Here is a 22,402-nt window from a genome sequence, read left to right on the forward strand (position 1 = left end):
ATATTCACTGTATGTTTATAAATACAGGGTGTCGCAAAACTTTCAACACGCTTGGGTGCTGGTAGATATCATAAAAACAAGTAACTTTTCCCTATAAAGTTTACGTCGAAAGCGCTTAGTTTCTGCGCTATAAGTGCTTAAAATCTATCCTGTACGTATGCAACCCAACACAGCAAACGCTTGCTCTGACATAACTACCAGGGGCGCGTGGCAGGGTCGCCACTAGCGTTCCTCGCTAAGAAAGATCACTTGAAAAAAAAACAACTTGGGAGTCTTGCCTGAGCAAAATCCAAAATATTAATGATACTTGAGATGTTGTAAGAATCATTGACAGTATTTATAAACTGACCAAGAAAAATAATGGGCAGACTGAAATTCAAGATTACTCATTCTGAAATATCTCCATGATTGATTGATTGATTTGGTTTATTTTAATTCGCTTTTCTGACACCATTGGCTAATCGCGATGATGAAGATGATATTATGAAATAACAAATGATACCAATGTCTAAACCAGGATTTAAACCCGACGACACCTGGCGCCGTAGCGAGTTGTGATACCCACGTCACCACATAGTGTTTCGTGTATCATGCAATATCAACAATTGCAAGGGACACGTGAGGTAGGGGAAACTAAGTGCTTTCGAGGTAAACTTTATAGGGAAAAGTTACTTGTTTTTATGATATATACCAGCACCCAAGCGTTGTTGAAAGAGTTTTGCGACACCCTGTATATTGTTTACATACTAAATGACAAGACACAAGTTAGAAATTAACACATTCATGGACATAATGCAAGACAAAGAAAAACCTTCCATGTCCACACAAAGAGATTAACTCGGACAGACAGATCACCACATTCTGCAGGTGTAAAGTTTTACAACAAACTAAAACTTCCATCTTGGCTAATAAATATCACTCCTTCAAAGAAAAAATTGCAGTCAACCAAGCAATATCTCGCAGAAAGAGTTTTGTATGACAAATTAATTGTAGAATAGATTGGGCACAACTGTCAAATATGTAAAAAATCTACTAATCTCATAAGTATCACATATAAATTTAAGGAATAATGTAACTCTCAGTGGCGTATACTAGGTACAAAATCTGGGCTATCTCACTCTATCATAATGTTAGAAGGGACAAAAAGTTTGATTGTGGGGAGGGGAGGGTTCTTGTTGATTTCTCGGGATTTTGAAATATTGTGAAATAATTATGTAGGCCTAGATGCGAGAATAAAATATATGACAAACTTCTTACTTGTATATTTCTTTTGGAGTGCCTGAGACCTACATATCTTCACGAGCTGTAGCTTGGGGACTCGTTAGTGTAGTGGCAACGTCATCGCCTTGAAGCAAAGGGGTCCCAGAGTTCCATAACCGGTGGAGGCACATAGTGGTTTGGATCCCACATTAAACTTTAGGTCCAGTCCTCTCTCTGTGCACAAAGTGGGCTAAAAACGAAAATTCAACAGCGGGTTTGAAGTTTATCCTCATATGTAAGCCACCGGCCTCCATGGCGGAGTGGTTAGCACATTGTGCTACGACGCCAGAGTTTCCAGGATCGAATCAAACTCTGGGCATGGATGTTTGAGAGTGTCCATTCATCAATTTCCTCGCAACATTACTCATCCCCATCGCAAATTAGCCAAAAGTAGCACAAAAAGCAAAGTAAAATATATAGCAAATCAATGAATCATACGTAAGCCGATTAAATTGCTTGTTAATTATGTCATTCATTTAGTTCACTACACAACACAGCACCTATCATTCACAAAAATATAATCCACGCGTTCACTCCTCACACAACACAGTGACTTGCCTTGAAAGAAAAAAAAATCCGTGCACGGCGCACCAAGGAAATGAACCCAACATGATTATACTTGAAGTACAGAACAAGAACAAGAACAGCTGGCACTGTCTTTTGTCAGTTCGGTCATAAGCATAAACCATAAACGGACAGCCAGCAAACTCCCCAACCTCCCCTCACCCCCGCATTTACTCTTGTCATTTGAAGAGGTCAGGGGCCTGTCCCTTTTGTCCTAATTGTCTGCAAGTGGTGTGCTTGGCCGAGAGGGAGAAATTTCCTGTCATAAACAACCCCTTTCCTCGCCCCAAAATTCCCCATTCATGTGAAGATTTCACACTGGGAACAGGGGGTTCGCAACACTGACTGAATTCATGCTAGAAGACAGCCGTCCTAAACTCATGGGACTCCTTGCGTGCTTTAAGAAAGCGGGCAAGATTGCCAGCTAGTAAGAAATCAGTGTATCAACTTGTAAGAAACAAGTGTGCCTACTCCTGAAACGCCATCATCTACTTATTGAAATGAACAATTTTGTGCATATTTTCAGATTGATTTTTTCTCATCTTCTGAGCCTGGGCTTTGCAGATAGCCCAGAATATACGCCTCTGGTATCTCTATAACTATATTAAAAAAAATCATGTATACACTATATATTTTTATTATGAGCATACCTGTTTACCTTTGTTTTTAATATTGTAAATGTAATGTTCAATGTATTAAAATTTATGTATCACATATGTGTGTTATGTAAACATCTTTGATGTTTTTATACTGTAATATCTCTTATACTATATCCTATCTGTATTTACATGTATCTGACGATATCCATACCCATGGAAAGATTGGTCAACGGATAAATAAAGATTATGATTATGATTTTCGGATTTAGGTCATTTAGAACCATTGCAGGCTAGTGTATTACAAACTTCAGATTTTCCATTCCATTAAATTTCATATTAACCAAGAACGGTGTCTAGAGCTTAATATGCCTTGGAATTGTTATCTATTTTTAAAAATCTGTTATTAAATTAACAATAAATTCTTTAAAAAATATTTATTCAAACTTTCGATTTAAAAATTAAAAAAAATCATATGTGCTGTGTGTGTGTGAGGAGGTTGAATTTTGTACCCCCCCAAATTACATCCCATAAATTCAGTGTACATTAGGAACATTAAAACAAGTTTCTACAATGAAAACAAATACAATTTTGCCAGCTAATGTTTATACCAGAACGAAGATAATCAGCAAATTTAAGTTGTGTGAAACAAATAGAATGTTTGGCTTTAAATCAATTCCAAGATTGTTAAAACTATGTCAGTTCATGTGTGGAACATAAATAAAATATGTTTCAAGTGGAGGCAGTTTATTGACGTATGTTGATAGCGAATTTGTAGAATAAAAAAAATCAATTGCAGTTACTTTTAGTTATTTTCAAACAAGCCCTCTGGCTAACAATAATGTACTGCACTGGAAAGAAGAAAATACTAACTAAAAAACTATAAATAAATTTACAACTTTCTATATAATCCCATACAAACACCTCCGTTAAAAATGTGATTTTAATTACTTTAAAACACACAATAAGACAACTATGTGAAGGAAGATTATCACTAACATTTAATTTACCAACCATTTCAACATACATACATTTAACATTTCAACAAATATTTTAACAATTCAACAATATTTATTAATATTCCTAAACTTCCTAAGAAATAATGAAAAATTCAACATGGAACAAACGTGTATCACATACATGAGCGTAATCTTTAACTTCAAGCGTATCGCAAACTTTATCACAAGGATAGACTACTGCAAATGACATAAAACTTCCACATAGACCTCTTTGTTTACTGTTCTGCCCTCGAGAATGAATTCCAAATGGACAGTTTCTTGAGAATAAAAAAAATATCAAAAAAATGAAGAAAAATAACAGGAGCAGGTCAACCAGAGCATACATTATTGGCAACAGATTCACGGCCCTCTTTTGAGCATGCCATTGTAAACTCAACATTCACCAGCCAAAACAGCTCAGCTCAAGATTAAATAATAAACACATTTTGTTTTGAAACATAAAAAAAAATATTTTGATTACACCAGGTAATACCTATCTCCACGGCTTTTTCTTTGAAGGAGCCTTCATTTCTTCATCTTGTTTCTTTCCTCTTCTTTTTCTTAACTCCATTCCTGGTTTCTCTTTTTTGTTTAATAAGGACATTTTGCTTCTTTCTCCTAAAGCAAAACAAATATAAAGGTAAATAGGTTTTGTACTAATTCCTTACCTTAACCTAATTAATCTACAATTCCAGGATTACAGGCACAAAGATACAGACTCAAATGTAGAATCTTTACAATGAGATTATTGGGAGTCAAGACAATAATAATAATTCCTTTATTTAGAGTGGGAGGTTCAGCTATAGCATGCTCTACCACCTAACCCTTGTCATGAGCTACACAAGAAAATGTAAGTACATATAATAATATATGAATACAGATAGAAAGAATGATTAAAACTAAATAGAAATAAATAATTTCACATATACCTGCAAATACAAATATACTCATCATAATAGTATCTACTCATAAAATAATACAAATGGAAAGAACAAAGAAATATTAAGAAATAATTAAAAAATTACAAATGTAAAAAAAAATATGTATGAGTAGGGAAAAACTGAGAGGAAAAATAAAACTGTAGAGGCTAACATAAGGTTGTCTTTAAGTAAGAAATAAATAATAATAATAAAAAACTTATGTAAAGATATGAATAAGCTACCAATAGTTACAATTAAAGAATATAAATGTTTTGTTGTTTGTTGAATGTCAGTTTAATTTTAGCATGTGCTACTTTTCCTGCAGAAGCAATTCTTTCAGTTTAATTTTGAAACTCTTATTACTTATTACAGATTTAACATTGGTTGGTGGAGCATTCTACTTTTGGGGCAGATATAGAAAGAAATGAGCTCTATAGTGTAGTGAAGAATCTAACATGCTCAATTTTTTTATTCAAGGATGTTTTATGTGGAATATCATTTTTATTATCTCATTTCGTATAATCTTGCATGTATTTCCAATTCAACATGTAATTATAATATATATATATATATATATATATATATATATATATATATATATATATATATATATATATATAAACTTCCACAGTTGTATGTCAATTTTGGTGTGGAAGTAAATAGTAGTGATTTTTTATTTTACGTTACTTCTCAGCCATCTTTGCCTAATTATGATGATTTGATGAAATTCATGATGGAACATTCACAAAGAACACCCATGACCCAAACTGGTACTTGAACCCAGGAACTTGTGGCAAAATCAGAAGTTGACCACTTAAAGAGCTCAGCCACCAAATGAGTGAGTTGTTGTTGCATGGGCTACCACCATGCACATGGTAGAAAAATTGATGCTACAACATTTTCAAACTAAGTGAATCTTACAGGTGTCACAGTGGTCAGATATGGATCTGGTATGTTTATTTCGATTATCTAATGCCACATTGCTACTCACTAGGTTAATCACAACAGCAATGAAACAAGTGAAAGAACAGAAACAGAAGCATTCATACCCTGACCTAAATTTGAACTACGTAAGTGGTCTATAGATTAAACGAATGTCCCAAGTCATACCCTTAAAAGCTAAAGATGGGTGCACTATTAATGATTAGATAAATCCCTAATTTTATCGATAGGTTTGTGAATGCTAACAATAATTGTGGCCATAGTCCTCGCAAGTAACAGCATAATGACCAGCAGAAAATCGACACTTTCAAATATCTTGGATAATATTGATTTCATATTGTGAGGGAAGCTCGCTGTAGAGGCATCAAAGGGATATTCTTCTAATGGTGTACAATGTAATGTTGTCTTCAGTGGCGTGCAGTGCTATATCAGGTAGGGCAACAGGTCACCTGCACTTCCATGGACGTCCGCAGGATTTTTTCCAGGGAGGGGCAAGGAAGGTATTTTTTTCCAGGGGGGCAAACTAGGCACATTTCCCCCAAAATAGTGTTGTTCCCTAAAAAAAACATTGCTTAATTTTGAATTTATGGTGTTCATGCAATAATTAACACATATTATTGTGGCAAGAATGCAATTATATGTGTGAGATACAAAATTTTTGGTTGACTTTCATTTTCCAGGGGGGGCCACGGCCCCCCTTGCCCCCCTTCCGGACGCCCATGTGCACTTCCCTGCCAAGGGTGTCTTAATATAATACAGTAGATGAAGCATAATTCAACCCTTAATGATGTGTACAAAATAAATATACAGGGTGTTTCTAAAGGTCGTTTACAATGCTTGGGAGGTGATTCCTCTCACGAAAACAAGCAAAAAGTGTGAGTTCCATTTTTACGACTGAGGCTTCGTTTCCGAGATAGGAGCCTCGCAAAAGGTGACAAAGTGAACGTCACACCTAACTGGGACGAATACTATCACAGATAGAGAGGCGGTTAAAAGGGAATCATAAAGGAATCGTATGTGCTCAGTCCGGAAGTCACTATGAAAAGTTCACTGCACGCATGCGCAATGGAGTCCTCAAAGGAATTGGGGATTTCCAGCAAGAACAATGCATGGAAAGGGTATGTAACACAGCAAGAGGGACCGTGACAATGAGAAATGCGTTAAAGACAACACATCCCGACCTCAAACATCAAAACATGAGCACGGAACACAAAATCCGAAAAGTAGAGCACGGTTGCATACCCCAGTTACACGCGAGGAATAAACGGATCATGTCATGTGGCATACGAGAGACACATTACTCCACCAGGAGGAGGGAAAGAAAAACACATTATCAGATGATTGCGACAATGTGTATTTTTACATGCGACAACTACGTAATATCCCCTCCCCCCCCCACACACAACAAACAACAAATGCTACAATGTCTTACACACAGACAGTGCGTGTCACTGTACACCAACTGAAGATGTCACTTTCACCACACAAAGGGGGTGGGGAGCAATACCAAGAGTGTTCTCACTGGGATTTTCCGAGGGCGATAATCACAGACGGTTTTCAAAATGTCTGCCGTTCACTTCTATGCAGAGATGACAGCGACGAATCAAGGATTGTTGAGTACGAGCAAACAAGCCAGGTGTATCTGCTACCGTCGCGGCGGCGACGTTGATGCGAGCAACGAGGTCCTCAGCTGATGTGACAAGTGCGTCGTATACGAGGGTTTTCATTTCTCCCCAGAAGAAAAAATTGAGAGGGTTGGGATCTGGCGACCTCGGTGGCCAAGGTACTGGCTCATCCCTACCAAGGAACCTATTACGATACACGTCATGCAGTAAATGTCATACATTACTATCGAAATGAGCTGGTGCCCCATCGTGTTGGTACCATATTTCTTGCTGCAGTGCCAAAGGTACGGTCTCCATCAGTTCAGATAGAACCTCACTAAGAAATGCATGATACGTGCGACCATTCAGGCGAACAGGGAGAATGTATGGTCCAATTAAATGATCATGTACTATCCCGCACCACACATTCACTGAAAACCTGTGCTGGTGATGGGCCACAAAAAGTGCATGTGGGTTGTTAAAGTCCCAGACATGACTGTTTCTACTATTGAAGACATCCATCCTGGTGAAAATGGCTTCATCTGTCCACAATACCTTTGCCCCGAAGTGAGGGTTTATGTCCAACTGATGCAACAACCATTGGCAAAACTCCATACGAGGGCGAAAGTCACGAGGTAACAGTTCTTGTACTTTCTGCAGTTTAAAAGAGTGCATTCCTTCCTCTGACAACACTCGCCAAACATTCACATGAGACGTGTTTCGTGTTCGAGCGAGCACGCACGTACTGGTGCCAGGATGTTTTGCGACCGCTGTTAACACATCTTCTGCAAACTGATGTGTGCGTACACTTCGGGGTCTTCCAACTTCTTGCCGCGGTGGTAACACTGACGCTGTTTCACACAGTCGACTGTCCACTATAAAAAAAAATTAAAAAAAAGGCGTGAGACGGCAAACGTCTATGTGGAAAGCGTTCTCCATAACAATGCCTTGCCTCACGGCTATTACCACGTGCCTCCCCATACATGAGATGTATGTATGTTAGCTGCTGGGTGGTATACGCAGCCATCTTTGTAATAAGGAGCTGGAACTGCAAAGTATCGTTCGTGTTTAACACTGGCACACTGCACAAATTGACAGTATCACCGTACGAACACCACAGACCCATTGTTGCTATACTTGACTTGCCCACTCCACCACGTCAACTTCTTTCAATACAACATACTAGTACTCTTCAATGCGTATGACAACCTAGAGCGAACTGCTGATCATATCCCAGAACCTGCAACACGACTGCCGGAGAGAACCAACCCTTCGAGCTCCTCTCGCGGGTACAGCAGTCATGAAGGTCAAACGTAGGCTACGAGAGCCAGACTTGCCTGCGCAGCGCTTCCAAAACTGGTCTCTTTTACGTCACAGTGATCGCGTGCCAACACTCTTGGTATTCCTCCCCACCCCCTTTGTGTGGTGAAAGTGACATCTTCAGTTGGTGTACAGTGACACGCACTGTCTGTGCATAAGACATTGTAGCATTTGTTGTTTGTTGTGTGTGTGGGGGGGGAGGGGATATTACGTAGTTGTCGCGTGTAAAAATACACGTTGTCGCAATCATCTGATAATGTGTTTTTCTTTCCCTCCTCCTGGTGGATTAATGTGTCTCTCGTATGCCACATGACATGATCCGTTTATTCCTCGCGTGTAACTGGGGTATGCAACCGTGCTCTACTTTTCGGATTTTGTGTTCCGTGCTCATGTTTTGATGTTTGAGGTCGGGATGTGTTGTCTTTAACGCATTTCTCATTGTCACGGTCCCTCTTGCTGTGTTACATACCCTTTCCATGCATTGTTCTTGCTGGAAATCCCCAATTCCTTTGAGGACTCCATTGCGCATGCGTGCAGTGAACTTTTCATAGTGGCTTCCGGACTGAGCACATACGATTCCTTTATGATTCCCTTTTAACCGCCTCTCTATCTGTGATAGTATTCGTCCCAGTTAGGTGTGACGTTCACTTTGTCACCTTTTGCGAGGCTCCTATCTCGGAAACAAAGCCTCAGTCGTAAAAATGGAACTCACACTTTTTGCTTGTTTTTGTGAGAGGAATCACCTCCCAAGCGTTGTAAACGACCTTTAGAAACACCCTGTATACGATACATATATATCACCGATTGTCAGAAGTCACATACAAGAGGCACATTAAAATTATATGACAATAATAATCTTAATGCAAATATTAGCTATATAATATACAGAAAGGTCGGAATTGCCTATACAACCATTTTTGTCATCATCATCTTCTAAGAGAACCAAACCCAACTAACCTAACCTAACCACCACAGATTATTTACTACCCCAAAAAGCTATCAGCCAATGGGAATGCTTCAAAAGGTTGTAGCAGCAATCACTACCATAAATAAAACATAAAAGCAAAATTGTTGATGTGCAACAAAGAAAAATTTAATAAAAGCAATTTATGAGTGATCAGAAAAAAATATAATGTTTTGTCGAAACCTGTTTCATCTCTTTATTTGTAGATTAAGTTGAAGTTTTTTCAAAGGGTTGATTATTATTGTAATTCAAAAGTCCTCAGTGCAATAATGGCATACGGATGGCTGAGGGTATTTTTTATGATGTCCGCTAGATTTGTAGAAGTTGTTAATGTGACAAAATCCAAACTGTTCCAGACTTCCTTCTCAGGAACAAACAAGGAAAACAATATAATTTGCCTCTGCAAGAATATCCAGTTAATCATTTTTACAGAGTTGTAGTAACTTGTTTGAAAAGTCTTGTGTATGACTTCGTTTTAGTTTTTAATTCAGTTAGGATATGTGTTGGTTTGCTGTATTTTCTGCAAAGTTCAATGAACTAAAAGCATTCATCTTCAGCCAGTCGATCTGTATGATCGACACTCACAACATTCGCTTTCTTGTCCTGCCATTGCATTGAACTTTGGTCTTGGAGCTGGTGGAACAGGTGGACTGGAGCTGTTCCCTCGGAAGCCATTTTGCAGAGTTTAGCCAAGGTGACTGGAGACTGTGCTTAAGACTTAAGCAGGTGCTTAGACTGTAGAAGTTTTATCAGTTCGTCATGAATGTCAGATGCAAGTTTGTAATGTGATGAGTAAATTATTGACTTACTACACTCAAAAGTATCACTATGACGCAAATAAACCTCAGCACATAGAAAAAAAAAACCTCTAAGAAAAGCAAATCTGTTATATCTTGCATAGGGAACAGTTAGGGCATTCAGCTACCATGGGACCTTGGGGATTGTTTACCTTCGCACATGGTCGGAAAAATACTTGGCATCAGGCAACAGAGGGTAGGAACGATGAGGCTGTCTATGGGATGAGGGTAGGTGAAGTAAACAAACGTCCAGAAACGGTGAAGATTTTCTTCAGCATTTGGAAACTTTGATTTGGGAGAAAGAAGTGTTCTTATAAATAATTTAAATAGCTCAAAAGGGCGATAAGTAGGAGGGAACAGCCTGTTCCCTCTGTTCCATGCAGGGATCTCCACTGGTTGTCTGTCCATGAAAGTCCAGATCTATATTATAACGGCTTGATACATGAAGATGTAACAATGACAATGCAACAACAGTTCTTTAACAATTTAATTTGAACTACATGTTACCACAAAAATTTAGATATGAAGAAAGCAGTAAATTGTGTTGTAATAAATAGCATACTCATTTCGCTGTGTTCTAATGAATTTTATCCTTGCATTTCCAGAAGTGAATTGGAGCGAAATAAAATGAATGCAGAACGTCTTCATGCGAGCATGCAAGATATGGACAAAAGTCAGTCACTGTGGTTATGTTTTCTTAGTTTTTAGGTTTGAAGTCCACTTTATGCACAGAAAGGTTGATCGAGACTGGACCTTTATTTATTTATTTATTTATTTATGATTTGCACTTCTACAGAGGATTGAACCTCCAATTACAGAAGGCGTACACTGTGTTTGATTAATACAATAGAAATTACATGGAAATAGACCAACACATATTCATTCATTCACATACAATACATATAACAGTAAAAGTGGATGGCTATACTGTAAGAAAATGTTTGTACGAAATCAAGTCTACTGCTATTGGTGCAGATGGAATATCAACTAAAATGCTGAAGTTATCGCTACCTTTTATTTTGCCTATTATCACACATATTATTAACTTTTCGCTCGAGAAATCCGTATTTCCCAGGAAATGGAAAGAAGCTTTGATAACACCACTCCCTAAGACGACCCGACCAACTAATGTAAACGACCTTCGACCTATTAGTGTTCTGCCTGTGTGTTCAAAACTACTAGAAAAAATAATCTATAAACAGACATTTAGCTTCATTGCCCAAAACAATATTCTTCCACCCTCACAGTCAGGATTTCGGCCGGCACACAGCACTGCTACGGCTTTGCTGAAAGTCACAAATGACATCCTCCAGGCTATGGATAAGAAATTCCTCACTGCATTAATATTATTGGACCTGTCCAAAGCATTTGATACGGTACAACATAAATTACTGCTCAGTAAACTGAAATATTACAGTTTTTCACAATCTACCCTTAACTGGTATTTTTCATATCTAAGTAACCGAAATCAACGTGTAAAACTGTCGCCTACTTTATTATCTAATAAATTATATATTTCATCTGGTGTTCCACAAGGATCTATACTAGGTCCCTTATTGTTTACGATTTATATTGCAGACCTACCCTCAGTTGTCAAATACTGTAACGTACATTCATATGCTGATGACACTCAACTAACCAAATCATTCAATCCAACAGAAATTGCTAGAAGTATTAAATACATAAGTAATGATTTGGGTGCGATAAAAACATGGTGTGATGCAAATGGCCTTAAAATTAATGCTAATAAGTCATGTTGGAACTCGAAATGCTATTGGTTCGGTCGAGCACACTATTACAACAATTACAATAAATGATGATGTCATACCTAGAGCTCAAGTAGTTAAAAGTCTTGGACTGATATTTGACACTCGTCTATCATGGAATGAGCATATTAGCCGCCAAATCAATAAATCATTTGGAACACTTAGATTCTTGTTTAAATTTAACAAACTATTATCTTCAGAAATCAAGCAGCGATTAGTTGAAACACTTATATATCCATTTCTCGACTATTGTGACGTAGTGTACTCTGGTAGAATAAATAAAACTTTACAAGCAAAGATTCAAAAATGCCAAAATGCGTGCATGCGGTTCATATTTTGCATCCCGAGACGTGAACATATTTTACCTTCCATAAATAATAAGAATATCCTCAATATGTACCATAGGCGGCTACTGCATACATATTGCCTTATACATAAAATTATTACATCTGGCAAGCCGTCGTATCTGGCAGACATGTTGATCCCTCGCACCAGTATTCACAGCCACCATACAAGAAATAATTTCAAATTTAACCTTCCACTCTGCAACACACAGGTATATCAGTCGTCGTTTTCATATTCTGCTGCAAAAATATGGAGTGCCCTACCTAAGACCATGTCGAGCATATCTAAAATAGAATCTTTCCGAAATGAAGTAAAGAATTTTCTTTTGGCAGAGCAGAGATTGTGTTCAAATACTATGATGTAACTTGTATGTTTATGTTATGTATTTTGTCTACATGTTTTTATTTTTACTTATTTTTCATTCATTTTATTTTATTTTTATGTAGTTGTCTTTTCACAATTTTTGTATCATTTTATTCATACATTTATTACAATTATTTTATCAATAGATTTTGTAACTAAATCATACAGTTTATTGTACACTGTATTAATACTGTAATAACATATGTATAAGAAATGTAAATTTAAATGTAATCGATGACACGGGTTAGGTGGCAGAACAGCCTCAGGCTGAACCTCGCCCACGTAAATAAAGAATTTGAATTTGAATTTGAATTTGAACATACAACATACGTAATGCATGATATATATATATACTTATCTACATACATTTAGGCAAGAGGTTTATATGTGATTCACAAATATTGCACACTGTAAATGGTAACATTTATTTTAAACAATCTATATTCTATCAGAGTTTCTACAGTTTAAAGTGGGATCCAAACCACTATGTGCCTCCACCGTGTATCAAACCCAGGACCCCTTGATTACAAGGCAATGATACTACCACTGTGCCATCAGGGAAGCCCCCCTGTAGCTAAAATATTATGATGGGTGCATAAACAAAAAAAAAAAACAAAAAAAACTTCATATCAAGACTTGCTAAAAAGCAATGCTTAATGTTCAAAAGAGCTTTGAAATAACTGAAATATGAAAAGTGTAAGACTACATAGGAGTCAGCACAAGAGGAACACAAACATATTGAAAATGTGTGATAAGAAGTAAAATACGTAAGATTCATTGCCAAACTCCTAACAGACATAGGAAGTCAAAAGCAAAAATGTAAATATCATCACCAAAAACTGAGGGCAAAACATAAGTGCATTGAGGTGTTTGAAATCAACACACAGTAGCAAGATATGTTTGATGCTCAAAAAGACAGTCAGACAGTATTAATGCAGTCACCCTGTAAGCAAGAGGCCTCAGTTTGATTCCTTGTGGAGGCACAGAGTGGTTTGGATCCCACTTTAAGTTGTAGGAACAGTCGCAATTGCTATCTGTGCATGAAATGGTTAACTTTGAAATATACCTATCATACCTGTTTTCTCATAGGAAAGTAATTTCCGTATGCGATTGAGCTCTCTCCTGGTTGGTCTTAGACCAGCACGGGGGCGCCATAGTTCGCTGCTTTCCTGACGTGCTGGCACTCTTCTTTCAGCTCCTGCCAAAAAATAATTTATCACGTACAAGATTCAAGACATATCTGATGACAGCAATATATTTTTCATATTTTTAATATGATATGCAAAACAAATCTAAATATAACCATTTTTGCAGTACATCTTTTATACTTTCCAAGGAAGGGAGCTGGCGGTTGAGGTATCCTAGTTTGTAGCTATTATAACATTTTCCATAATAACAATATCATTATTTAGCAGGCGAGGCTCAGCGTATGCTGTTCTCCCACCTAACCCTTGTCAGAATACAGTCAACATACATTTTCTTCATGCAGTATAAATATCCAGTAAAAAAGAAAACAAAAAAGAAAACAAAACATAAAATTAAAAGACAAATGAACAACATGATGATTGGAAAATCAAAATGGAACTATAAACTCTAAACATACATACATTAAGGAGTATATGTGCACATATACAAATAAACACTAGATTTCTATACAAAAAATTTAGTTTTTCAGCTGGAAATCTTGTTTCAGCTACATATTCTGGAGGAGTGGTCAGTATTTTCACAGATGAATGTTGTGAAAATCCATTAACATTGTGAGAGGACTTCGGATATTTAAAAAATAAACATATAAGGTGAGGGCTGAGATATCACTAATTTCAGTGAAATGATACAGTAACCTAGGAGACACAAGGCCTTTCTTGTGGTACCTATAATATATTCCTTAAATGTAAGCTTTTGGTTGTAAACAATGCCTAGGTATTTGCAAGAGGGTACTGTTTTGCTGTCATTGGCAGAGGTGGGGTAAGATGACTTTAACAGTTCTTTTTGCAATAAATAGGAAGAGTAGTACACTTCTCAGGATGTAATGCAAGGGACCATGTAAGATGCCAGGAAGTAAATGTTGTTATCTCATTCTGGAGGTAATGAGTATCCTTTGATGTGGAGATTTCTCTGAAAATTTTAGTGTCATCTCCAAAAAGAAGGTAATTACTAGAAGTGAAAGATGATCAGCAAGGTTATCAATGAATAATGTGAATAAGAGAGGTCCTAGAACACTAGCTGTGGAACCCCAGAAACTCCAGTAATCTGGGAGTCAAGTTTTAAGATGACAATTTTATTACCACATTCCTATCAGGTGATGATGTTCTCAAAACAAATTGAAAGAATTTTGTATGTGTGTGAGAGAGAAAGAGTGAGAGAGATTTCATCATCAACTGGATCCCCGTGGAGATCGACTCTGAGTTACACCTATAAACTCGAGTACCGCAAAATGCAATATCGTAGGAAAATAAATTTAAATGCACTAGAACTAGCAAGGAAGAGTGTGAGTGAGAGAAAAGACAGTGAAAATAAGAACAAGTACTCACTTCTTGTCCCTTTTTTATTAACTAGAGCTCCTGTTATCTGCACAGGGTCATTTTCATTGACGGGTGGTGGCTGGACAGGAAAATCTTTATTGACAACTGGTGGCTGCACAGAACATTCCTCATTTTCTGCTGGTGGTAACACCTTCACAGGAACTGTTTGCTGAAGAAAAAAATCATTGTAAAACAGGGCATTTGAGATGACCAATGCTAAAGTAATTTACTCTGATCTTGACATAACCTACAGTTTAAAGGGAAATCCTTGGGATGTTACGTGTTTTAGTTACCTTACCAGATATGTCTTCTGGCTGTACCTTGAGGGAACGTTACCAATCTGCACAGGGTGGCAAGGACCAGGGCCTGCGCTAGTCATTTTGTCACCCTGGGTGATGGTGGCAGATGCCACTTCCTTTAAAATGCACCCCCCCTCATTATGCAGCAACGGGAAATTGAAAATCAATATATTCCTAAATAAAGCATCAAACTAAAAAGTAAATGATTAGACTTGTTACGCTATATCAATACTATTAAGCACAAAAGGATGTCTCGCTCGACCACAGTTACACTTTAAAAAATGTGACACTAATTTTATATTATTATTATATTTTATGGAAAAAAACACACTCACTCTCTCTCATTCACTCACTCACTCAAACATATCTTAAATGTAGCAAGTATTATGAAAGAAATGATGGCTTGACTTCATATGTTTACCATTGTAGGTCTGTGATATATTATGATTGGGTTTTTAAAAGAATTACATGTAACATTCCTGGATCTTCTGCAGATGATCTAAGGTCTGAATTCTTTCCTATGCTGTCCCTGCATAAAGCTGCTCTGGGGTTCACCCAGCTTCAAATTAATGGGTACCTGGGGGAAACCCTGGGAGGTAAATGTGGCCGGAGAGTGGTGTTGATCACATCACCTCCAAAATGGCCAAGATCGAGAATGTGTGTGGCCCTACCCCCACATCCCCTAAATGTGCCTTCATGACATGGTGCTATATATGCTCAGGGAACATTACCTTTACCTTTGCATGTAATATTCTTTTTCGTATAATGATATCTTAAATAAAATGGAAACCAGCGTGTTTCAGACATGATTGACCAAAGATAGTATTTTTATTAGCCTTAATTTGAAAAAAAAACAAAAAAACTTTGTTCGCCACTTGCCAAGGTTACCAACAAAGTTAATACATTCGAAGTTCTACATTCATATTACGTGCAAAATCATGACCCTTTATGCAGAATTAGGGTCCATTATCGCAGTTCAACGATGTTTCCATGCAGAGTATCACAGAGACCCTCCAGATGCCAAGAGAATCATGGCATGGAAAGCAGCATTTCTAGAGACAGGATCTGTTGCTAAGAGGCATGGTGGTGGCCCTTCAAGAACATCAGAGGAGAATGTTTGGCGCATTTCAGATACATTTGCAAGAAGTCCCAAAAAATCTGTTTGTCTGGCGTCACGTGAGCTTGATGTCCCAAAATCAACTGTCCATGATGTGCTACACAAGTGCCTAAAGCTTTATGCATATAAATTGCAATTGTTACATGAGGTGAAACCCGACAATAAACTCAAACAAGCAACGTTTGCCAAAGACATTCTTCAGCGCATCAAGGAAGACAACAACTTTTTGGCCAAGGTTATGTTTTCTGATGAGTCAACACTTCACCTCAGTGGTAAGGTCAACAGACACAACATGCGAATTTGGGGTAGTGAACATCCTCGAGAGGCCATAGAGTATCAACGAGACAGCCCGAAGGTCAACGTTTGGTGTGGCTTACTCAAGGATGAAGTTATTGGACCTTTTTTCTTTGCAGAGTCAACTATCACTGGTCACACATATCTTGATATGTTAGTTAATTTTGTGTTCCCTCAGATAAGACATCGACACCCACAGCTGCTCTTCTAGCAGGATGGAGCACCTGCACACTGGCATTTGGAAGTTCGGAACACATTGACTGAAGAATTCCCACAAAGATAGATTGGGAGAGGTGGTCCAATTACCTGGCCACCCCGGTCGCCTGACATTACTCCCCTGAATTTCTTCCTGTGGGGGTATGTTAAGGAGTAGGTGTACTCTATCAAAGTGACAACTGTGGAACAGCTTCGTGAGAGAATTAGAGCTGCTATTGAGACAGTTACGCCACAGATGCTACAGGCTACCTGGTGTGAAATCGAGTATCGATTAGACATCCTCCGTGCCCCTCGTGGGGCACACGTAGAAATGGTGTGATTGCACAAACAAAACTTCATAACTATGTGTATCCAGTGTTGTATCAATCTTCTTTATGCATCGAATACATGTTATATTACAAGACAGTTCAAAATAGGGTGTTTTGTCTTGGACACCTTGTATATTGATGAGAAACTGAACAGTCAAACTCTCTGAAATTATACTGAACCAGCACCAAACATTTTACAGACTTCATGAAAAAATTATTTCTCTCATGAGTCCGTTGTGCTGATGGTAATGAAAGTACTCTCTCAACCTCTCAACATTTGCATTATGACCTGGAAATGGCAAAGAAATGTCCAGCGGTTATCATAACTTGAAATTGTTCCAGAAGTATCATCTGGGGTAGCTTTTAGTTCAATAACTTTTTTTCTCTATAACCCCTGCTTTACAATCAAAATATTGAATATTGAATAATAACACCTTCTTCTGTTAGTATAAATCAGAAATTCTGCTCAGGCACTGAACAGTGACATCAGCAGAATATGGCCCCAAAACTTTGTTCATTAATTACTTCCGTTTTTCTTCTAGCAGGACAAACATTTATTATTTTGAGGGGGAGTGAATGATTTAACATAAATTTCACTATTGAATTTGGGAGTGTAGTCAGTCCTTAGACTTGTAACTTGCATAATTTCTCTTTGTCCACTGTGAACATACATTTTCCTAATTAATATTATGTGACATTCAAAATGGAACATTTATAATTTCTTTCAAATTTCTCCCGAACGCCAGACAATAGGCTAAAAAGTAGGATATGTACGGGAAAAACTGGTCGTCTGGTAACCCTACCTACTAGGTATATTGAATCTGTAAAATCTTAATGATAAACAAATGGAGTAATATGACTATCAGATGCTAAAGAAAGAAGACTGACTAATCTGTTCCATCTCTACACAAAGTTAGATGCTGCTCATTTTTAATCACACATGCAGTGAAAATTATTATCTTTATATTCAGTTCATTTATCATGCACGAGTTGCAGAAATAAAATAGATAAAAAAATGTTAATTGTAACAGCTAAATCATACACCAGGAAAAATGTTGAAAAAAGAAAGAGAGAGCAAATATAAACTTACTGTTGGAGCAACTATCGTCTCTCTCTTCTTTCTTGCTTCATGTGCATCTTCAGTTGCAGGTGATTCTTCATGTGTACATTCAGATACAAGTTCAGGCAAATCTGTAGTGGCTGAAAATTCTTCCTGAAATGTATTTTTAACATAAGCATGCAATTTCCCTTTCAATGTTTCACAAAAAAAAAAGAAAATCAAAATCACAGTGTTTATCTCTATTTCTTCAAATTAATGTTAATTCCCTTAATCAAAAATATTCTGGAAGCATGCCTTTTCAGAAAGTATGAAATTTCACACACACATAGAACACATCTTCTATAAAAAATATTACTTCAATTTTGCCTGTTACATATCATACAACTGATATGTTTTAGCAACGATTGTCTACACACCACTCATCATTTCAGATCAGGGAAAATTACAGTCATCTCTAGGTGGATGTGCTGTCTTTTTAAAGAAAAAATGTTGTTAAGAAAAATCACATATGGATGATGGACATTGTTGTTATGGCCTAGCTTGACACTCATGACGCTAATGATTTCCATTTCTTGGAACTGTACTTTTAGCATGGTTTTGTTTATCTTGCTGCTTAACTAGTGAACTCTAAGAGATTATCTGGATATCTTTGCTGTTTTGCTGTGCCCCATTATCTCATATCCATGTTGTCCACAATGCATCTTTCTCTTTTTTTTGTTCGTGCCTCTTAACAGAATCAGTTGAAAGGTGCATGGTGTTTGGAGTATAAGATGAATTCCTTTGTGCTGTGTAATTATTACCTAGAATCCTATATGTGGAATACATGACAAAACACGTTCCTCCATTCTATTATCATTCTGCTTATTATACCACCTGGTCCTTAAACCACCAATTCCATCTCTTTCACCTCTGTTGAAGAAAAATACATCTTGCACTTTCGAAATCAGAATAAGTGCAGCTATCATTTCTATGGGAATAGAGCCAGCGATAGTCAACTCCACTTAACAAGTGTGGAATCATTCCAAGTCTGTATTGTTGAGGAATCTCAGGGTTGGTGTTTAGCCCATTTAAATATACTGATTAATTGATTGATTTTGATAGTACACATAGGTTATATTTGCCCATCACACAACATAGGAATAAGTCCCTTAACTAAAATAAAATATGTCTCTTAAAGACTGCCTTACTCAAATTTTAAAACCAATCTATTTATTAATTGCTTAACAAGAACTAAAACTATACTCTCTACGAGGGTTAAATCTCCTTACCTATTTAAAAGCTGAGGCTGTAAAGAACACTCAGCACACAGAAGGACAAACACAAGAAAACACAACCCCACCAAAGGATTATCCTGTCCATGCGTTTAGTTGACTTTTGGATGCCTTACCAGAAGGTTGCCCCTTACACTGCATAGCAATGGTAGGTATTCTTATGTTTTTAGCAATTATTAGCACGCTACCTGCATAAATGTGTAAAAAAGGATATCCAGAACTACGCGTATTTGATTGACAAATAAACATCCCATGTAATGAAGAAAAATATTGGAAATGCTTCCAGATATAGAGTTTTCCACTGTTACATCATAATTTTGTTCATAAATTTTGTCATCAAACATGAAATAATGGTAAACATTCTCACAATTTCTTGCTTCCACTGAATAATTTTTGTTTCCGAAGTACTCATACCTAGTGAATTATAAAAGCAATTAAATCTATACAGTTATACCTATCTAGTTTTTAAAAACGTGGGGAAGGAAAGGTTGATCAAAAGTAAATGAATATTTCATGAAGTGAGCATCAGCTCCTCCAAAACATTACTTAAAAAAAAAGTGTTTATATGCTTGTAACAATCGAAAACTGTAAGAGGAATAATTCTACAATGCAAGCAACATGTACATAAAATTTGTTTCTCTGTTGTTTGTGCTGCCTGTTGGCTGCCGGCCAGACTGCAACTCCCGACAAATCATGTGTAATATCTCTGCTATGGAAACCACTAGCTTCGAAGTGACTAAGTTCTCAGAATTACAGTTAGAATTACAATCAAAATAAGTATCTACCTTGTCACAGGAGATGTTGTCCTCCTGCATTCACACATTTCTGGCGTTTTAAGGAAATTTCGCAGAGCTTTGGTATCAAGACATGCAGAAAGGCCACTTTAGTTTCCTAACAGATCACAGCGTCAGAGCAGCAACTGAAATGCATGGCTTTGCACATAACTTGTGAATTTCTTAATTCCATTCCACTTCAATAACTGCAATTCCAACTCAGTCATATTTTTAAAGTGTTTACGTGTTACAAGTGTTCTTGTGATTTTCTATTGTTTTATAAAGTGTTTATTAAGTGTTTAGTGTTCCAAATATTATTTGTGTTTTGCTATAGTTTTAATAATGGCACATACTGTATGTACACATTACAAAAAAATACAGTCTATGCAACAAACCTACACACATTAGAAGAACTGAAGGAGAATACCAGGAGAGCAACTGAAGCAATTTCAGAAGCTGAACTGTTGCATGTAAATGGAAATTTCCTGAAAGATGCCAGAAATGAGAACAACATTTCTAGCATCATTCGAGACAAGGAACAGCATAAATACTCAGTAAAAAATATGTTAGAATGTACAAGGCAAAACTCTGTTAAACAAATAAAGTAACAGCAACAAATAAAGACTTACACATTGTATTATTGTCTTCTTTTTCTTCTTCTTCATCCCTCCCCCTTCCTCAGATGCAACAGCAAGTTCAGAATCTCCATGAAGTATGTGTTCAGATTCATATTCAGTCACATCTCTAGCTGCTGGTTGTTCTTCCTGAAAATGTTAGACCATTTTATGCTATTATATAAAACAATGCTCAAATAACATTTTAACTTATTAACATTTCCCACTTACGTGGTGAATTAGTTCCAATAGTCAAGATTTTAGGATTCACATCAATGAAATGTGATATGAAAACATTGATATCTCATAATGAATAACCTTAAAAAAGAATGCAGCCACTGTGTGCTGAGAGTAAACTTTGTCAACTTCCTCTAAACGATCTAAACTATGTTGAATATATTAACATGATAGTTTTCACAAAAGGCTTAAGACTTGGTATTTGCACATTCACTGAATGTGCCCCATACAAACCTCTCTACCAAACTCTATGATATTCATGCCTCACTATTGACAGTTAGGGTGACAAAAGATTTAGCACCTTGCCCAATCAACTATCTTTAGCTGCTTAGGGAGTGAGGAACTGTGGGCTGCATAAATTTGATTAATTATTAGTATTAAATAATAATGACATTAATAATACTATTAATTATATAAAATTTTCCAGTTTATGTCATGCAAATGTTATGTAAATAAGTGAGATCCAAAAATTCTCAACATGAAATGCAAACTATTTGTACGGAGAATCTGTATTAGCAAGAAAACCATTAACTTTGTATTTGTTATTTTGTTACATTCCAGTTGCTGTTATTACCTCCTCTCTCATTTCTTCCTCATGTACATCAAAAGTTGCAGGTTCAAATTCATGTACAGCTTCAGGTTCAAAAATATCTCTAGAGGTTTCTGCCTCTTCCTAAAAAATTGAATAAGACATTGTACATACAACATGGCTCAAATATGATATCTAATGAACATGTTAAACTAACCTGGCTAAAAAATTAACAACAGAGCATCTACGCCATTTCTATTTAGATCAATTTGTTGAAGCATTACATTCAAAAATCAATATGCATCACGTATTGATTTTTTTTACATTACTTCATATATTTGTGTTTCCATATCTTACAAAAAACTGCCATAAATAATATCAGTATGTACAGCCTAAGTAATTAGTGGCAATATGTTAGAATGTACAAAAGAAAATTCTTAAGCAAATAAAGCAACATGTACAGACTTACACTATATATTATGGTCTTCTTTTTCTTCTTCTTTTTACCTTCCTCATGTGGAACTGCAAATTCAGGTCCTTCATCATGTAAATGTTCAGATTCATATTCGGTCAAATCTCTAGCTGCTGATTGTTCTTCCTGGAAATTTTAATGGTCATCATAATATATTATTAAATAAAACACAGCTCACATATGACATTTTAACTTATCAACACTTTCCACTAATGTGGTGAAATAGGACATCTCTATTCACATCACTGGAA

At 36.7% G+C, this 22,402-nt stretch overlaps 1 protein-coding gene across 1 annotated transcript; it reads right to left on the minus strand.

Moving 5' to 3' along the window:
• Window positions 1-3,911: 3,911 nt before the first annotated feature.
• LOC145983818 (uncharacterized) lies at window positions 3,912-22,243 on the minus strand. Its single transcript, XM_083116863.1, has 7 exons — window positions 22,187-22,243; window positions 21,725-21,823; window positions 20,929-21,063; window positions 18,286-18,408; window positions 14,971-15,130; window positions 13,515-13,637; window positions 3,912-4,036 (listed from the first exon to the last, which is right to left on the minus strand). Exons 1-7 carry the CDS (start codon window positions 22,241-22,243, stop codon window positions 3,912-3,914), a joined length of 822 nt encoding a protein of 273 aa, XP_082972989.1.
• Between the last annotated feature and the right edge of the window lie 159 nt (window positions 22,244-22,402).

Source organism: Lepisma saccharinum, chromosome 2 (genome assembly GCF_977018435.1).
Source record: "Lepisma saccharinum chromosome 2, izLepSacc3.1, whole genome shotgun sequence".
Lineage (NCBI taxonomy): Eukaryota > Metazoa > Arthropoda > Insecta > Zygentoma > Lepismatidae > Lepisma > Lepisma saccharinum.